The sequence below is a fragment of the Akanthomyces muscarius genome, chromosome 1, assembly GCF_028009165.1.
Source record: "Akanthomyces muscarius strain Ve6 chromosome 1, whole genome shotgun sequence".
NCBI classification, from domain to species: Eukaryota; Fungi; Ascomycota; class Sordariomycetes; order Hypocreales; family Cordycipitaceae; genus Akanthomyces; species Akanthomyces muscarius.
The window spans coordinates 719,553-736,975 of record NC_079241.1 but is presented as its reverse complement, the minus strand read 5'-3'; the positions used below and the strand labels follow the sequence as shown (position 1 = coordinate 736,975).

The following is a 17,423-nucleotide window of genomic DNA, read 5'->3' as shown; positions in this document are numbered from 1 at the left end:
GACATTGTAGTCTGCGTTCAAAATTCGCGTAAGAGACGTAGGGGCAAGACTACTTTTATGGTATATTGTAACCTCGCTAACGCGCATCTAATATACGTATATCCAAAGCCGCTACCGTGACAGTGATACCGTTGACTTTGGCTAACACTCATGTAACTGGTAATAATTGCTTGCGAAGAAAAATCTGAGAACCAGACGGAATCACTACAAAGGAACTCCTTGGTATTCGTCGTATCCAAGCGCGAGGTTCATGTTCTCTGCATCAGGGTGTTAGCGAAGGGCACAAGGTACTTCATTTACCGAAAATCTTACGTAGGCATTGGGTAGCGGCACCCTTGTTGAGGTTGTCAATGGTGGCGCAGCTATTTCAAGTTAGTCAAATGATCTCATATGCAATGCTAGTACGCGGCACTTACACGACCACACGCTGACCAGTCTTGTCAACCGCAAAACCACCAATCTCAACGCCGTGTTTGTTCTGGATCGCCCTCACAAGCGGGGCTTCGCCAACGACCTTGACAAGCTTTTCGCCAGCATATCGGTCTTGGTAGATCTGGCGGATGTCTCGAGAACTCATTGTTTTGTTCAGGGGAACATTAAGGGTCAAGTGAATGCCACGGAACCAGGAGGCGCTAGATTATTGTCAGTCTTTTGGAGCATAACAGTAGAGGAAGCAACGCACCAGTGTGGAATAAATGCGGATGAGATGCCAAGATGGTGGTTAATTTCACGCTTGTGCATATGGCCAGTCAAGCTGTCTATCGAGATGTTAGCCTCCTGAAACAATGCAGTCGTGGCGAACAGTTGAATTCTTACATGGCAGAAGATTGTCATGCAGAAGGGCAACATCGTTCCTGGGAGAAGGTTTGGTCCCGGCTCCGCTGTAGCCCGAGACTCCGAAGATGGTGGGTGAGGCTCCTAGGTGTTCCAGAATGGGGTTCAGGGCCAGCAGTGCGCCTGTCGAATAGCACCCGGGAGTGCTGATGCGAGTCGACTGGGCAATCTTGGGCCGTGCTAGCATCTCAGGAAGACCATAGGCCCACGAGTTATCAAATCGGTAATCGGCCGAGATGTCAACAATGACGCTGGAGCTCTGGCCAAGCGCCTGGACGTAGGGCTTGCAGACGCCGTTGGGGAGGGCCATGATCCAGCAGTCGACCTTGCCGTCCTTGTCCAGGCGCGCGACATCCTCGGGCGACAGGTTCTCGTAGATGACTTTGCGCTTGGTGTACCCTTTGAGTTCCTGGCCGTCGAGCTCTCGCGAAGAAACATGCTGCAGATCCATGTTGGGGTGGTTGTTGAGCAGATCGATCAGTGCCTGACCGGTGTAGCCACGCGCGCCGATGAGGCCAATCCGCGACGGGGCGTCGTTGGAGGCATTCTTCTTACCTAGGGGCGGGTTTGGGTTCGTGTTGAGGGCGTACGAGAGGCGGCTCGTGGAGGTGAGGGAACGGGCTTGGGCCAGAGCGGTGCGTCGGCCGACAGAAGCCCTTGGCAGCGGCGCGACAACAATCGAGGCCGCTCGGGGGGCTACACGGCGAGCGCCCATGCGCATCGCCCCCGAAGTAGCAGAAAGCATGATTTCGACGAGTATGTGTTCCAATTGGCCGCTATGCCGGGGGTGAAGATGAGGTGGACGAGGTGTGTAGTATGACTGATGCGGTTTGTCGATTCTGGGGTGGATGGATGCTAGGCTTAGTGTTGGCTTGGAGTGGCGGCCGAAATCGGTGTCTGGGGTAAGTGACTCGCTACCTACCCTTGAGGCATTCTGAGGAGCTGGGCTTAGCTATTGTGCCGCCTTTGGTTTCGAAAATGAAGGCAGAGTGGAATTGTACAGTTCACATAAGCGGACAGTTTTTTATTTCCAGTCACCGACTGTGTATCTATCCCGCTTGACTGCAGCTGTTCTTTTGACAGTTTCTCTCAGGTGCCGCCTTGGGTTTCCGTTACCCACAGCCTGCGTGTGTTTCGAACCTTGCAGAAACATGGTTTATTTTTTCTTTATTTTTTCTTTTTTAAAGACTGCAGTAATATAATCAACACAGTTCGGCTGATTTATATCTGCCAACAATAAAATAAAATAGATGATCTCTATCAAGCAGTGTATTCCGTACAAGGTGCAGCTTCGATTTGGCTGGTTGAGTCGAGGCTACGGCCTTTGCCCGATTGGCTACAGCTACCTTGATCCCCGCATTCAGCCATACCGCAAAAGCTTACCGTTGACTTATTCATGGCTTATAAACTGAAGAAGAAGAGGAAGACCACGAAAAAAAAGGTGAGATCTTTTGACGAGTGGACATCGTTTGGCCACGTAACTTGTAACGCCGTACTGGCAACACAGTCGGAAAAGAGGACATAGCTGGCCACCACGAGGAGAGTACTGGCTCCAAATCTGTGGCTAGCAGCTCCAGTGGGGTGATCTATGGAGAAACGGACTGAACAAGTCTGGGCATTTTGGTAATTGCCGCAGGAGAAATCGAATGACGTTGGTGTGACGGGAACAGTGTGCAGAAGCCAACAATAGTTACACGAGAAAGGAGCACAAATGGACTTGACACTCGAGGCTGTGTCTACATCGATGGCAGGAGTACGATCAGGAGAGTGACCGGCCGCAGGTAGCCTTTGAGACCCTATTGTAAATTAAACTCTTTCTGGTACAGCAAGGAGTTAATTCCGGCACTGCCGCATCTAAAAAGCTTGCACCGAATGCTGGTGGTGGCGGGAGCGGGAAGATGCTACACGGTGCAGCGCCACCGAGGCGCGATTGGTGGCAGACCTTGACGCTGCTGTCAGGCCTACCTAAGCAACTAAGGTACCTGTAACCACCCAGCGTTAGCTTCTGCCCGGTGCCGGGTCCGACCTCCCCAGCGCAGCGATAAGCTGCAGCTTCGTCTTTGCCCAATTTGAACCTTACAACCTTACAACCTTACAACCTCACCGACTCATTCAATCCCTCATCGTCAGTGAGCAGACGGTTCAAGCCTTTCTTTTCGCTCCTAGAAACCGTACCCACCACCTTTCTACATCACCCATACCATCCCCCAGGTGGTCCCTCGCCGGTCGAGCCGTACAGTAGCTACCCCTCCAAACCCCGCGGCGCACTCAAAATGGTTGGCCTAGGTCCTCGCGCTCCGCCCTCTAGAAAAGGTATGCCCGCACACCACCGCCATTGTGCGGGTATTGAATGCGACAGTTATACACGTCTTTTTTCTTCCGCGATTAAAGGCTGCCATGGTGTCGCGACAGCCATTTGTTGGAGCGACAAAAGCTGACAGGTGCTGTAGGGTCGAAAGCCGATATTCCCAAGAACACCATGGAGGCGATCCGCAAGATCGAGGAGCTCTTCACGGTCGACACGGCCAAGCTCAAGGCCATCACCGACCACTTCATCTCTGAACTTGCCAAGGGTATGTGCTGCGCCAGTGCCAAGCAGCACCATGCGTCTTGCGCCAACCAGTACTAACCGTCTTCTCAGGCCTCAGCAATGAGGGTGGCAGCATCGTAAGCGCAAACTCATTTCTGTCCGATATGACGATTCCTGCTAATCAGACCACAGCCCATGAACCCTACTTGGGTCATGTCGTATCCTGATGGCAACGAGACGGGCACGTACCTCGCCCTCGACATGGGCGGCACCAACCTTCGCGTCTGCCAAATCACCCTCACCGACAAAAAGTCCGAGTTCGACATTATTCAGTCCAAGTACAAGATGCCCGAGGAGCTCAAGACTGGCAAGAGCGATGAGCTCTGGGAGTACATTGCCGACTGTCTGCACCAGTTCCTCGAAACCCATCATGGTGACTGCAAGAACATTGGAACGCTGCCTCTGGGCTTCACATTTTCTTACCCGGCTACACAAAACTACATTGACGAGGGTATCCTGCAGCGATGGACCAAGGGATTTGACATTGACGGCGTCGAGGGCCAAAATGTCGTTCCCATGTTCGAGGCTGCGCTCGCCAAGCGTGTATGTCCCAACTGCCTCTCTGTGTAACAACAGCCTGCTGACACGTGTGCAGGGCGTTCCTATTCAACTGACTGCTCTGATCAACGACACTACCGGAACGCTTATGGCCTCGGCCTACACCGATCCCCGCATGAAGATTGGCTGCATCTTCGGTACCGGCTGCAACGCCGCGTATGTCGAACATTGCGGCTCGATCCCCAAGCTTGCCAAGATGGGCCTTCCTGACGACATGGAGATGGCCATCAACTGCGAGTGGGGCGCTTTCGACAACGAGCACAAGATCCTGCCGCGCACCAAGTACGACGTCACTATTGATGACGAGTCTCCTCGTCCTGGCCAGCAGGCGTTTGAGAAGATGATTGCAGGTCTTTACCTGGGTGAGATTTTCCGTCTCGCCTTGTGTGATCTGCATGATGAGAAGCAGATCTTCGACGGTCAGGACATTTCTTGTCTTCGCAAGGCCTACAGTCTGGACGCCTCGTTCCTTTCCGCTATCGAAGAGTGAGTTTCCCTTTAGCTTCGTCAGCGTTTCGCAGTGTCTAATTAGCTGTACACTAGGGACCCCTTTGAGAACCTGCAGGAGACTCTGGACTTGTTTGCCAACAAGCTGCAGATTCAGGTCACGGCTCCCGAGCTTGAGCTTATCCGTCGCCTTGCCGAGCTCATTGGCACCCGTGCCGCCCGACTCTCTGCCTGTGGTGTCGCTGCCATTTGCAAGAAGAAGAACCTCAAAACCTGCCACGTTGGTGCCGACGGCTCCGTCTTCAACAAGTACCCTCACTTCAAGGCGCGTGGAGCGCAGGCTCTCAAGGAGATTCTCGACTGGCCAGACAAAACGGACCCCAAGGCCGAGGACCCGGTTGAGATTCTGGCTGCCGAAGACGGCAGTGGTGTCGGCGCTGCTCTGATTGCCGCACTGACGCTGAAGCGTGCGCAGAACGGCAACATGGCGGGTATTCTTCACCCAGAGCGTTTCAAATAGACGTGCCATGTCCGCACCGTGCAGGATTGTAGTCAATTAACCAGCAGACATCACATATAGTCATATCATATTCGTCTATTTGGATGCAGCATTCTGCCACTTTAGCCGTGCAGCGTGCACGCATGCGTCTATCGTAAGAAGTAAATGGGTACAAGAATAATCGTCATGAGATGTACGTGTGCCCATTTCTAACCCATAAATGTGCATATGGGCAGTTTATATGCTGAAGAAAAAAGAGGAACCGTTAGCCAAAGACCAACACCGTATGATGAATGGATCAAACTTACTATCCAGAGTCCAGTATCGTCTGCGGACCCCCTCCCACTCGCCCTTGCCGTCCTCGTCGAGCTGGCTCATGTCCACGTCGATGCTCTCCCACGCAATGTCCAGCCCGGCCTCGGAGGCGTGCAGCTCCACGACCTGCGCGTAGACGTCGTAGCAGACGCGGCGGTCGGCGCCGAGCCCGTTGAAGAAGCCGAAGCGGCCGTCCATGTCGAGCAGCACGGGGACGTAGTCGGTGAAGAAGCTCCGCAGCTCCGCGTAGTCCTCGCCAAAGGTGTCAAAGTAGATGGCGTCGTACAGCTCGCCGCGCTCCATCAGCGTCTGCACCACGTCCTGCCACCTGCCGTGGAACATTTTGAACGCGTCCGGCTCGGGCCCGCCCTGCTCCCAGTCGGCGCCGAACCGGGTCCCGCCGCGGGCGACGTGCGCGAGGACGCCCGGGTGCGCCTCGACGATGTGGTGCTTGGCCGGGGACCGCGCGGCGAAGAGGCCGTCGACGATGCCCATGCCGAAGCCAATGTTGAGGATGCGCTTGCCGGGCGTGGGGTCCGGGAGCAGGGCGGCGACGGAGCGCCGCATAATGTCCGTCTCCCAGGCCATCATGACGCCGTTGAGGTCGTCGTCGAGCAGCTTGCCGCCGTCGTAGGTGACGGTGGACTGGAGGTACTCGTCGCTGGTGACGGTCTTTTCGCCGGCGTCTGGGGGCACAAACTGCGCTGGCTCTTCTCCTGCTGGCAGTGCTTCTTCTTTTTCTTTTGTTGGTGCGCCCTCCTCCTTGGTTTGGGCCTGCTGCTCGGCTTCTTCCATGTCCGCGTCAGCCTCCTCCTCCTCCTCCTCCTCGCCGGACGAGAGCTGCTCGTAGCCGTCCATCAGCCCAAAGAGCAGCTCGGCGCGCACGCCGGCGTCGACAAACATCTGGTACAGCTGCTTCTGGCCCAGGCGCCAGGCGGTGCAGCCGGGCGTCTCGTTGTGGTTGTCGACGTCGTTCCAGATGGCGCCGGAGAAGAAGAGCTCCTGGATGCACGCGCGGGCCTCTGCCACCACGCCGTCCTCTTCCTCTTCGCCCTCGGCTGCCGCATCATCGGCGGCCTGCTCAGACGGGCCGCAGCCGCGAACGACGGCATGCAGCGGCGTCTCGCCCGTCTTGGGGTCCTGCTCGCTGGCAGCGCCGGGCTGGCTGAGAAGCTCCTTGAGCGTCGTCAGGTCGCGCGACCAGGCGTGCAGCAGGACCTGACGCACATTGTCTGGCGAGTCGGTGGGGATGCGCGCCTCGAGGGCGTCGTTGTATTCAGGCATAGTTTATAAAAGCAGGACGATACCTTATACTTTCTAGAGGGGGATCTAGCCGTTTAACGACAGCCGTGCGTAATTTCCTGCGGCAGGGAAAGCGATTGGCGCAAACGGTCTAGTTTTTTTTTTGCTTGGGTATTGAACCCTGGCAGGGTTTTTTTTTGGTGGCGGCATCTTCAATCTGGGTCCATGGTGGTGGAGGGGAGCTTGCCCGGGCAGAGGCGGCCGTAGTACGAGGAGAATTGGGGTTGGCCTCGGCGTAGACAGCAGCAAGAGACTAAGCGATGGGCTAGAAGACTGCTACGAGACTAAAACTGGGAGAAAATGGAATATGAAAGTAGCTTGGTAGTAACAGTCGCGTAGCACCTATGATCTACAATAGCACTAACTCCTAGGTATAGAGTGCGGCTAACTAAGTAATTAAAACTAGCAATCGATATTAGCAATCCGTAGGACAAAGGCCAGTTTCAGTGCCGCCTGGGGACTGTCAAGACTACTGACGAATAGGAAATGCACGACTACAAGGATAATTGTGAAATACAGTAGGTACAACATAAACTTGACAATCTTTGCGCCCAAGGCGTCACAGCCAAAGGTCGGTTAACTTGCTGTTGGCTGGACATGTTCAGTCTAGCCATGTTCGAAGGGGTGATGAATTTGAGGCGCTAGCCAGATAGCGTTTTAGCCTGTCAGCCACCTAAATTATAGGCGCATCGCCCAGGACCAGGGCGCCACAGTGCATGATGAGCCCCAGCTGCAGCGGGCCCGATTCCCTGTAGTCCCAGTGGCCAGCGGGCTGTCACGCTGTTCAGGCTGTTCCAGGCTTTTTTTCAGCCTCCTCCAGCCAGCGAGCAACAGTGGGCACAGTGGACAGCCACCACCCCCCCGGGCCCCTCACCACGTTTTAGTGACGCTAGCTTTGATTCGCCAATTCGTCCGCATTCGACAGTGCCGCTTCGGTGACCACAGCTTCTCGTCAATACTTGCTCCGTTCGCTTTCTGCATCTGCATAACGAACGACTTATCGACGACAGTTGCCCGGGATCGTCTGTGGGAAATACCCCTCAGCTGGTGAGAATTTTTCCCTCTTTCTTCCTTCAATCTCCAGCTACCTTTCTGCCCACCGCGCTGCGCTCTGTTCGCGTGCTCGCCTCTCCATCACCTACCTACATACCTGCGCTGCTTGCGTTCCCCCCACCCGCGTTTTATTGAATCTGCACCTCTCGCCTCCCGGCCGCGCCAGTGATGCTCGCATGCTAATTATCAAGGACCTCAAGAAGATCAACAATCCCTGGACGACGCCTCCACCCGGAACCTTTCGTGCTCGACCCGGTGTCATCGTCATGAAGTTTGGCGAGCAGCTGCGGTCAAGCGTCATTCGCGAGTACCAGTGGTACTACATTGACTACAATGGCCTCAAGTCGGAGCTCAAGAACGCTACCGGCCCTGCCCCGGCCGATGGTGTCGGCCCCAGCCAGTGGTCCGAGGATGACGAGACGCGCTTCGTAGGCCGCCTCGAGGCCGAGCTGGAAAAAGTCCACACCAAGCAGCAGGTCAAGGCCATGGAGATTTCTCGCCGCATCGCCGTCTCCGAGCGCGAGGTCAAGGATGTCGTCAACCGCCTCCAGGAGCGCGGCCTCGGCGAGGAGGGTCCCAGCGAGGAAGAATTTATCCTGCTCGAGGAGGACTTGTCCGACATCATTGCCGACGTTCACGACCTCGCCAAGTTTGTCCAGCTCAACTACACTGGCTTTTATAAAATCATCAAGAAGCATGATGTAAGAAGACGACTTCCAACTCAAGACACCATTCCAGCGACGATACTAATCATCATATTTCCCACATACAGAAGCAAACCGGCTGGCATCTGCGGCCCGCATTCGACACCCGACTCAAGGCCAAGCCCTTCTACAAGGAAAACTACGATGCTTCCGTCATCAAGCTGTCCAAGCTCTACGATCTCGTTCGAACCCGAGGCAACCCTGTCAAGGGCGATTCCGCCGCCGGTGGCTCCCAAGCCAGCTTTGTCCGACAGACCACCAAATACTGGGTTCACCCGGATAATGTCACCGAGTTGAAGCTCATCATCCTCAAGCACTTGCCTGTGCTTGTCTTTAACGCCGGCAAGGAGTTTGACCCCCAAGATTCCGCCATTACCTCCATCTACTACGACAATCCCGATACCTGGGATCTCTACGAAGGCCGACTGAAGAAGACAGAAGGTGCCGAGGCCATCCGTCTACGCTGGTACGGTGGCATGCAGAGCGAGACCATCTTTGTCGAACGTAAGACTCACCGTGAAGACTGGACTGGTGAAAAGTCTGTCAAGGCTCGATTCGCTCTCAAGGAGAAGAATGTCAATGCCTACCTCCGCGGCGAGCTGCTTCCTGGCGCCATCTTCGAAAAAGCCCGCAAAGAAGGCAAAAAGTCGGAAAAGGCCATTGCTGAGGACGAGCGTCTGGCTTCTGAAGTCCAGTACTCTGTACTCAAGAAGGGTTATAAGCCCGTCTGCCGCTCCTTTTACAACCGCACAGCCTTCCAGCTGCCCGCTGATGCCCGTGTCCGTATTTCGCTGGATACTGAGCTCACCATGGTCCGCGAGGACAACCTGGATGGCCAACAGCGCTGCGGCAAGAACTGGAGACGAATGGATATTGGTATCGATTACCCTTTCTCCCAGCTGCCCCCTGAAGACGTCGAGCGATTCCCCTATGCCGTACTCGAAGTGAAGCTTCAGACACAGATGGGCCAAGAGCCGCCAGAGTGGGTTCGTCAACTCATTTCGTCGCACCTGGTCGAGGCCGTGCCCAAGTTCTCCAAGTTTATCCACGGCTGTGCTTCCTTGTTCCCGGATCGCATTAACCTGCTGCCCTTTTGGATGCCCCAAATGGATGTCGATATCCGCAAGCCTCACACCCACGACTTTGGCATCCACAGAGCCGCGCTCTCTGGCACGACGACGACTTCTGACGACGACGAAGAGGACTTTGATTCAGACGACGAGGTTACCAGGCCTTCCACCAGCGCCGGCCCGGCATTTTCATCCCATCGATCCAGACGCGGACTGGCCTCCGACATGGAGGGTCAGACGGTGGATCTGCCCACGGCGAGTGAGGATTTCCCCATATACGATTCAGACGACGAGTATGACGAAAACTACGAGCTGGAAGAGGCTCGCAGAGTTGGCGGGTGGCACTACTACTCGACGCTGTTTGCCACCAAGGGCCACGCCTTTAGCCAAGCCGCGCTCAACGCTCTTTGGGCCATTGTGCCCCGGCCGCGCAGCACGCAGGTGTCGCGTAGTGCGCGCCAGCAGATGCTGTTTGGCGACCAACAGGTCCAGTCCAAGAAGTTCAAGGCGCCCAAGGGCAAGAAGATTTACGTCCCCGTGCGTGTGGAGCCAAAGGTGTTCTTCGCAGCCGAGCGAACGTTTCTCGGCTGGCTGGAGTACTCCATCTACATTGGCACCATTGCCATGACGCTGCTCAACCTCAAGAGCCACCCGACGCCCATTTCCTTTTGGATCTCGGCCATCTTTACCTTCCTGGCCATCCTAAGCCTGCTGTACTCGGTCGGCGTGTACCTGTACCGCAGCCGTTCGATTCGCAACCGCAAGGCGGCGCGGTACTTTGACAAGTGGGGACCCAGCGTGCTGTGCGTGTCGCTGTTTGTGGCCGTGGCGCTCAACTTTGGCTTTGAGGGTCGGGAGCGTGGTATGTGGTAATGTTGCAGGGGCTTTCCATGTTTCCATTGTGATGCTATAGTCATGTTTTTCCTTTCCCCAGACTTTCTTACTGTCTGTATACAAAATGGTTGTGGCGAAGCAAAAAAACAAACATCAACACCGGACCAGGATTGTACAATTGTCTTATAGAGCGTTTCTTGTTTTTAGGATATATATAGTATTAGTCGAGCAAAAACCAATCCAAGTGAATCAAGAAAATTCCGGCATCTGTGTTGTTTATAGGTCGTGCTTCAAGTGTTGTATCGTAATTCAAAATTTGTGTAATGTTTACCATCTTGTGTATTGTTTCTTGTTGCAGCTGCGTGATGAAAAGAAGAGAGAGGGCGGATTATATAATGCTATAGAGAAGACAGAAAACCTGTGATGAGAAAAAAAAAGGGAATGAGTTGCTGCTTAGTTGGGGGTATATGAATGTTTACATGTAGACAAGCGTCTCCCGTCGAGGTGAAATAAAAGCGGATTTGGAAAAGATTGAAAAAAAAAAAAAAAAAAAAGACGACGCTGAACAGCGAAAGAAAAGCCCCCGTGGTCTCTCGCAAAGAAGACTCTCTGGAGGAAAATGGAATAGAGGCAGCCAAGCCCATGCAGATGAAACGAGAAAGGTGCTGGTGTAATCGGGCTGAAACAGCAAGAAACCAGTGTAAAAAGCCCAGGCCACCCACCGCATCCATCCTCAAAATCCCACCCACGACGAAGGTAATTTGAAAAAGAAGTGATAAAAAAAAAGGTGCTGCGCGAATGCAATATGAGTTCCCCATCTCTTGTTAGAAAAATAAAAAGAAGAGGCTGAATGCTTAGTTAAGCCTGTGTGTGTATCCTGATTCCCTTTCCCAAAAGCAGTAATAAAGTGGTAATGGCGGCAGAAAAAGAACGCAGCTGCAATGAAATGCAAAGGGAATGAAAACTCCAAAGTAATCCCAGGCGTAAAAATCGTAAATGGACGCAAAAGAAAAAAGAAAAAAGGGACAGCTCAAATCGATGAAGCTGCCGTGTCGAGGATGTCTTGTAAATTGGTGAATAAAAAGAGCTTCTTCAGTGTTCAGGGATCATGGCAGAACAGAACCAGGCTACTTGTTGAGCTCGTTGGTTATCTCTTCGCGGACGTGCCGGCACCACTTGAGAATTGCTGCCTCGAAATTTATCCAGGCCTGGTGGTCGGTCCCGTACGCGACGCCCAGCGCATCGACCGACAAGACCACCTCGAAGCGCAGCTCGGCGGCCTTGACCCAGTAGCGGAGGTTGTCGGCGCAGCGGTACGGCTTCTGCGTGTCCTTGTGAAACGTCGGGATGGCGCCGAAGCGGCGCTTCGACTTGTGCACGGCGGCATTGTGCAGGCGGATGAGGCGCAGGCCGTTTTGCATGGCCGCGAGGAACGGCGTGGGCAACGTGGGCGCGTCCGCCGCCGCGGTGGTCCACGCAGGCAGCGGCGTTGCTTGGCTGTCGCCGCCGTCGTGGTCGTGGGGTACCGCCGCATCCATCGAGGCGAGAAATGCACCCTCACGCTCGCGCTCGCGGCCCGCCCAGTCACCTTCATTCATCCAGCAGGCCCAGCTGGCGCGCTCGGCCTTTTCCGCCGCCTCCATGGCGGCCTCCTGGGCGAGGATGCCAAAGACGCTGGCGGTCCAGGCGAGCATGGTCCTGATGTCGTCGTCCTTCATGCCTCCCTTGAAGCCGCGAAGGGCCATTTGCTTGAGGACCTCCATGACGGCGAGCAGGTCGGAGCGGACCTGCTTTTCTGACTTGATCGAGTCGAGGCGGTCCGGCTGCTCGTGCGCCGTGTAGTACATCTTGGCGGCGCGGATGGCGAGCGTCACCACGTCGAGGATGTGCATGCCCTGCAGCTCATACCAGCCCTGCGAGTTGGCCTCGGGCATGTTGGGCAGCACGGGCTCGTCGGGCGACGCGAGGTACGCGCCGGCCTTGCGCGCCTCGGCTTCCTTGAGGGCCTTTTGAGCATCGCGCAGGGTCGTCTCCAGCTCGGCCTTGAGTTCCACTATCGTCGGCGGCCGGGGGATGGGCGTCTCTCTTTGGTGGTAGGTGCTGACGGTGGGGGGGAGCATGCCGGACTCGGACTCGGTAAAGCTGTCCTCATCGTAGTAGTCCTCGTCGTTGCTGTCTTTTGCAGGAGACTCGGTAGTGAGGGTTGCTGCGAAGCCGTGCGAGGCGAGGTCGGGGCTGCTGCCCATGGAAGCGTAGGAGGAATCGATATCAGAGGCCGAGATTCTGTTGCCGTCTGCCGATCCGTCGAGGGCCGAGAGATCGAGGGTAACTTTGGGCTGCTTCTTGCGGGCTAGCTGCGCGCCTTTGCCGTCGAGCAGGCCGGTGCGGGCAAAGTAGTACTGCAAATGAGCGATGCTGCCGAGGCTCATGACGCTCTCGCGGGATCGGGCGCTGGCAGCAAAGTCGGTGGCCTGGGGCCTCATGTATCCGCGGCGGCGCGTCTTGGAGTCGGCAGAGTGCGTCGAGCGGCGGGAGACGTGCGAGGCGTCAGATCTGCGGGAGTGGTAGGAGCCAGAGGAGTGGCGGGAGGCGCTCTTGAGGTCGCTGCCGAGCGAGTCGCGCGAGTGCTCCTCGGAGGCGGAGCCGTGTGACAAGGAGGACGCCGTCGACACGCAGCGAGAGAGCTCGGGACATGCCCCCAAGGCGAGCGTGGGGGAAAGGTCCGGCGAGGGCGGGTGGTTTTGGGTGGCGGCCATGGCGAGTATGAGTCTCCTCGGGAGAGGCGGTTGGCCGGTTGCCAGTTGCAGCAGCGAAAAGAGGCCAACGCTTCGGGAGGGTCCAGCGGGCTGACGTGCGGGCGGCGAGATGCAGCAACCCGTGGCGATGAACAGCAGAAGCGATGCCAGGTATCGGAGTATGGCTCGATGTTGGCGAATGAGTGTTTGGTGGCGCTGCCAGGAAAAGACAACGGGTGGTGAATCTGGACAAAAGGGCGGAGACTGGAGTCGAACGAGGATGCCCTTTGCCAGGCAACAAGGGGGGTTGAGGTGGTGGCAGGTCGATGTCGCCAGATGAGGAGCCAGGAGGTCCTTGCATGTAACTAGCAGTATGGGGCTGGCGATGCAGCAGAGCTGGTCGATGTGGTCCAGGGAGCCGGCTGCCTTTTGAGCAAGGAAAGATGGGAACTGATGGTATGTTCTCTTGAGTATCTGCGGAAAGACGGGTTGGCCCAGCAGAGCAGACGGGACGAGGATTCGAGTGCCAGTGTCAGTACCCTTGGATGTCTAAAACCACCTCAGCTCATGAGACTTGGGGGGGACGCATGCACACATGGTGAGGGCGACTCCGAGGCAACGGATGGGCGGATGGTGGATCTCGAAATGAAGAGGGAAATAGCGGAGCAGCCCGCGGATTAGCGGGCGATGGAGCGTGCCGTAGCGTGTTTGGGTGGCTTTTGGGGAACTTTGGGGGAACTTTGGGGGGTTTCTACAGGCACCAGAGCTCTGTAGCCACTGAGCTAGGGACTCTGAGCCGCTGTGACAAGCCAGCGCATAGGTACTGGTACCTGACGCCGGGTAAGTCATAGGGTGATTCAAGCCAGACATGGCCAAACAGAATCTAGGGAAGAAGCCAAGTAGAAAAAGAGCCGTATTTCTTCGTTTCGTTTCTCTTTGCCTAGACGCAGCAGTAAGCCTATTCCTGCAGACATTGGTTGGCCCAGCTCGAAATTGCGGCGCGCTATTTCGTTGCTGCGGGGTTGGCGCTGTTTCCGCTAGAGATTTGATGATGCGCCACGGGGCGTCCGGTGATAGGACAGCAGGGAACGTACGAGTTCTTTGCTCCTGGACATGGATGTATATTTCGTGCAAATGTAGTATTGTGTCCAAATATAACATTTCACGGCCTTTTCCATCATCCTCTTCTCCCACGCCAGTATAGTGCACGAGCGCTGCACAAGGCGTAGCTGTCTGTCAGTGCACCGAGTCCCCAGAATCAGCCTATGGCAGGCCTGTGCCTGGATTTGTGGCAACGCCAAGTGGGGGAGCAGCGGCGATGAACCTTCTTCAGCAGCCTGTGAAACAGCGCAGACGGTAAAACGAAAGTTTGAAAAGAATAAAATGGCAGCAAGATTAGTCCTTACCATGACAGAAACAAAGTATCCGTGAATGCATATAGGCGGGCGGTTTGATATCTCGATGCTCCCGCCGCATCCGTTCTTCCTCCCTACCTCGGTAGCCATCAAAACCGCCCACCATGCCGCCTAGGCACCATGTCTGGTGGTTCATATCCCAGGGCAACCCGAGGGGCATTTGCGCTGTCTTGGTGCCGCCGCTCTGGAATGAACAAATGACATTGACACCGCTAATACTGCGACATGCACCCGGAGTCAGCACACGAACGTCTGGGGCCGCTGGAGATAAATTGGACGCTTCGGCAAGATTTTATCTTTGTAGCTCCATCGAGACATGACGACTGTACGGAGAGCTGTCAGTAGCATGGAGATTCTTGTCGCTGCCAGCTTGCTCTCCCTCATGCCGATTTGTATTGTTGTAACAGTCAGTTGGAAAAAAATAAAAATAAAAAAAATAACTAAGAATATACGGCAAAGAATCGCTATTTGCTGGTCTGCTGATCCTGGAAGAATGGTGGCTTACTTGCGAAATGCTAATCCTATGATACCATGACCATAGCACACGTTGCTGTAAACGCCCATTACACGTTAGAATGACAATCGCCAATATAGAAGCTGTATAAGCAACTTCACAAAAGGATTCACAGCTGTCTTTGTATTTATCCAAAGTCTTTTTTTTTCCGCCCTCGCGCCAACCGACAAAGTGAGTATATACAGCACTGCCAATGTCTCGGTTGCGAGGGTGACGTAGGTAGTTGTTCCGCCGTACCGTCATTACTCTAATAAGAGTAAGACACAGAGGGAGTGGACGACAGACGACAGCCCGCTTATGATTCCGTACCTGCATGGCGCACAGGCCACCTTGCAGCCACGAGCGATTGAGCCGGCACAGCAAAGAGACCCGGGACCATGTCTTGGGATAGACGTTGCGCTGTAATCTGTATGGACAAGCGAATTGTGCGACAGGTGATTGTCCCAGTAGCGTTTCGCTTCTCAGCAAGCCATCTTGTGCGCAAAAATGACAGGAGGTGCGCCGACGCTACCTTTGGCGTCGACTTTGTACGGTAGATAGCCAGCTATGCAGCTGGTATGTATTCTTGTAGAGTATAAGAAGACAGACGCTACAAAAGCTGTTAGAAATATGAAACAGGAAAGCAATTCAGAAAATGAAAATGTGTACTGCTCACACTCTTTGTTTCGTCATCTGTGCCGATATTATGATGTGATGTGCATCTCGCAGAGAGTTTGATACTCATCCCGGCGAAGCGTGTGTGTTCCAAGCCTCCTCAGACTCACGAATCAAAATGTCTACGGAGATACATTTCTGTATGACACCGACACGGTTACACTGTATAATTTCATACCGTGCAGTAAAATTAGTGAGATGAGCGTTGCTGATGCCTCCCGCGTGTACAGAACTCATGAGGGCGTAGAAGCCGGTTTACGATGGGAAGGATATTGACAACCCAAGGCTTTGCTACCGTCGCCACCGAGTCGCCCGCAAAATCATTGGGTTCCTAGATCGACAGCTACTGCATTCTCAAGGTGTTTATGTGCAGCGACGGAAGCACGTGCCAGCAGCTGGGCAAGTCGTGGCCCTATCGGACACCCGTGGTGTTTGCAGCGGAGGAGGAGCGTCGACTCGCGGACTCAAGATCCGAGACTTGTACATAGGCAGTCACTGGAGGGTCGAATCCAGAAGAAGGAAGGATTTTATGTGCAAGGATCCCTCGAGCAGGGCGACGCACACACGGAGCGGGTGAGGAGGCCATTGAACGAAAAGGTGGCGGAAACTTATAGACTAGCCAGCAGGAGCTGCGGGGAGTGTGATATTGGGTATGCTTCCCAGATGCCCAATGCAATGACGGCTTGGAGCAAATGAGGTCAAAAGAAAAGAAGAAGACAAAATTTTTTAGGCATCTGACGTGGCACCGGCTGGCCGGCTTGGGCGCCTGAGGACACAAACTGCGGCAGGGGCCTGTGAGAGTGATGGCTCGCAAGGGTGACCGACCTTCTGCCACTCACAATGGTGTTGGCGTATTTAATTACACGCGCCTTGCATGGGGGCGGCGAGATTAGCCACCCACGGGGCTAAATAAAAAAGTAAAAAGAAAGCCGGTCCGGTCCCCTAAATTATTTGATTGACAAATGATCAGGTTGCCAGTGGGGAGCCAGAGCCGATCCGGAGCTTGCAAGAGTCCCAGCGGCAGCCTTGGCCTTGTATTACTGGACGGGACACACGAGCGAGTGGTGTTGCATCATCCGTCGTCTCTGCTGGCTGCCCAGCTCTTGCTTGCTTTTAACTTTTTGTCTTTTCGTTTCCGAGGCTGCCTACGTTTGACCACGACGCATCTCCGAGGGTCCCTTTTCTTTCTTTCTACTTTTCAATTTGTAGCATTCCCTCTTTTTCTTCTCTTTTGTTCCAATCTATCTCTTTCGCTCCCCCGCGCCACACGGCACCCCGAATCGAGACGAACGACCCGGCCGCAGCACCGCACCCCTATTCGCCCGTGCCCGCGCGCAGACAAACGTCGATAGAACTGGTCTTAATGCCCCAGGACCAGCACGAACCGATCCAATCAATACCGGGCAAGGCGCACGGGGATACGTGACGAGATAGGCGGCGCGCAAAACGAAAAGGACCATACCCAACCACGAAGCATCGAGACAGACGAGCCAGCAAACGGGATATCGGGCAGCCCAACCCAACGTTTGGAGCGACTCCATCGTCTTGCAGCGGCATTGTGCATGTCGCCTGCAGCTGCAAGCCAAACAAGCACCAGCGCCGTACATACAGGGGCTCCGGTGCCTGAAGGCTCCCAGCAAACAGGGGTAGCTCGGGCGGAAAGATCCACCTGCCAGCGACGCTACGCCCTATCGAGACTACCTACCAGTCAGTGGCTGCATCCACTGAAGCCACCGAGAGCTTCCTGCAGGCTGCAGCACAGATCAGCTCACGGCTGGCTGGCGTTGCATGATAGCGCGTTGGCTGGCTTGCACTGAGAAGCAAGTGAATTCATTTGGCTACAGACGGCGTGCCATTTCAGCAACGCACGACGACTTGCTCATCTTGTCCTTTGCAAAG

At 55.0% G+C, this 17,423-nt stretch overlaps 5 protein-coding genes across 5 annotated transcripts; 2 read left to right on the top strand and 3 right to left on the bottom strand.

Annotated features, from left to right (window-relative positions):
- Nucleotides 1-204: 204 nt before the first annotated feature.
- Nucleotides 205-1,579, bottom strand: LMH87_005152 (uncharacterized protein; the record flags this gene model as incomplete). Its single annotated transcript, XM_056202817.1, has 5 exons — nt 205-257; nt 313-362; nt 417-632; nt 683-758; nt 817-1,579. 5 exons carry the CDS (start codon nt 1,577-1,579, stop codon nt 205-207), a joined length of 1,158 nt encoding a protein of 385 aa, XP_056058336.1.
- A 1,528-nt stretch (nt 1,580-3,107) lies between these two features.
- Nucleotides 3,108-4,949, top strand: LMH87_005151 (uncharacterized protein; the record flags this gene model as incomplete). The annotated part of the gene is made up of 6 exons (XM_056202816.1): nt 3,108-3,147; nt 3,285-3,407; nt 3,476-3,501; nt 3,557-3,967; nt 4,020-4,468; nt 4,526-4,949. The coding sequence occupies 6 exons, from the start codon at nt 3,108-3,110 to the stop codon at nt 4,947-4,949; spliced, it is 1,473 nt and encodes a 490-aa protein (XP_056058335.1).
- A 188-nt stretch (nt 4,950-5,137) lies between these two features.
- Nucleotides 5,138-6,527, bottom strand: LMH87_005150 (uncharacterized protein; the record flags this gene model as incomplete). Its single annotated transcript, XM_056202815.1, has 2 exons — nt 5,138-5,172; nt 5,237-6,527. The coding sequence occupies 2 exons, from the start codon at nt 6,525-6,527 to the stop codon at nt 5,138-5,140; spliced, it is 1,326 nt and encodes a 441-aa protein (XP_056058334.1).
- Nucleotides 6,528-7,031: 504 nt separating this feature from the next.
- Nucleotides 7,032-10,245, top strand: LMH87_005149 (uncharacterized protein; the record flags this gene model as incomplete). Its single annotated transcript, XM_056202814.1, has 4 exons — nt 7,032-7,063; nt 7,556-7,592; nt 7,799-8,299; nt 8,371-10,245. 4 exons carry the CDS (start codon nt 7,032-7,034, stop codon nt 10,243-10,245), a joined length of 2,445 nt encoding a protein of 814 aa, XP_056058333.1.
- A 1,088-nt stretch (nt 10,246-11,333) lies between these two features.
- Nucleotides 11,334-12,962, bottom strand: LMH87_005148 (uncharacterized protein; the record flags this gene model as incomplete). Its single annotated transcript, XM_056202813.1, has 1 exon — nt 11,334-12,962. The coding sequence occupies one exon, from the start codon at nt 12,960-12,962 to the stop codon at nt 11,334-11,336; it is 1,629 nt and encodes a 542-aa protein (XP_056058332.1).
- Between the last annotated feature and the right edge of the window lie 4,461 nt (nt 12,963-17,423).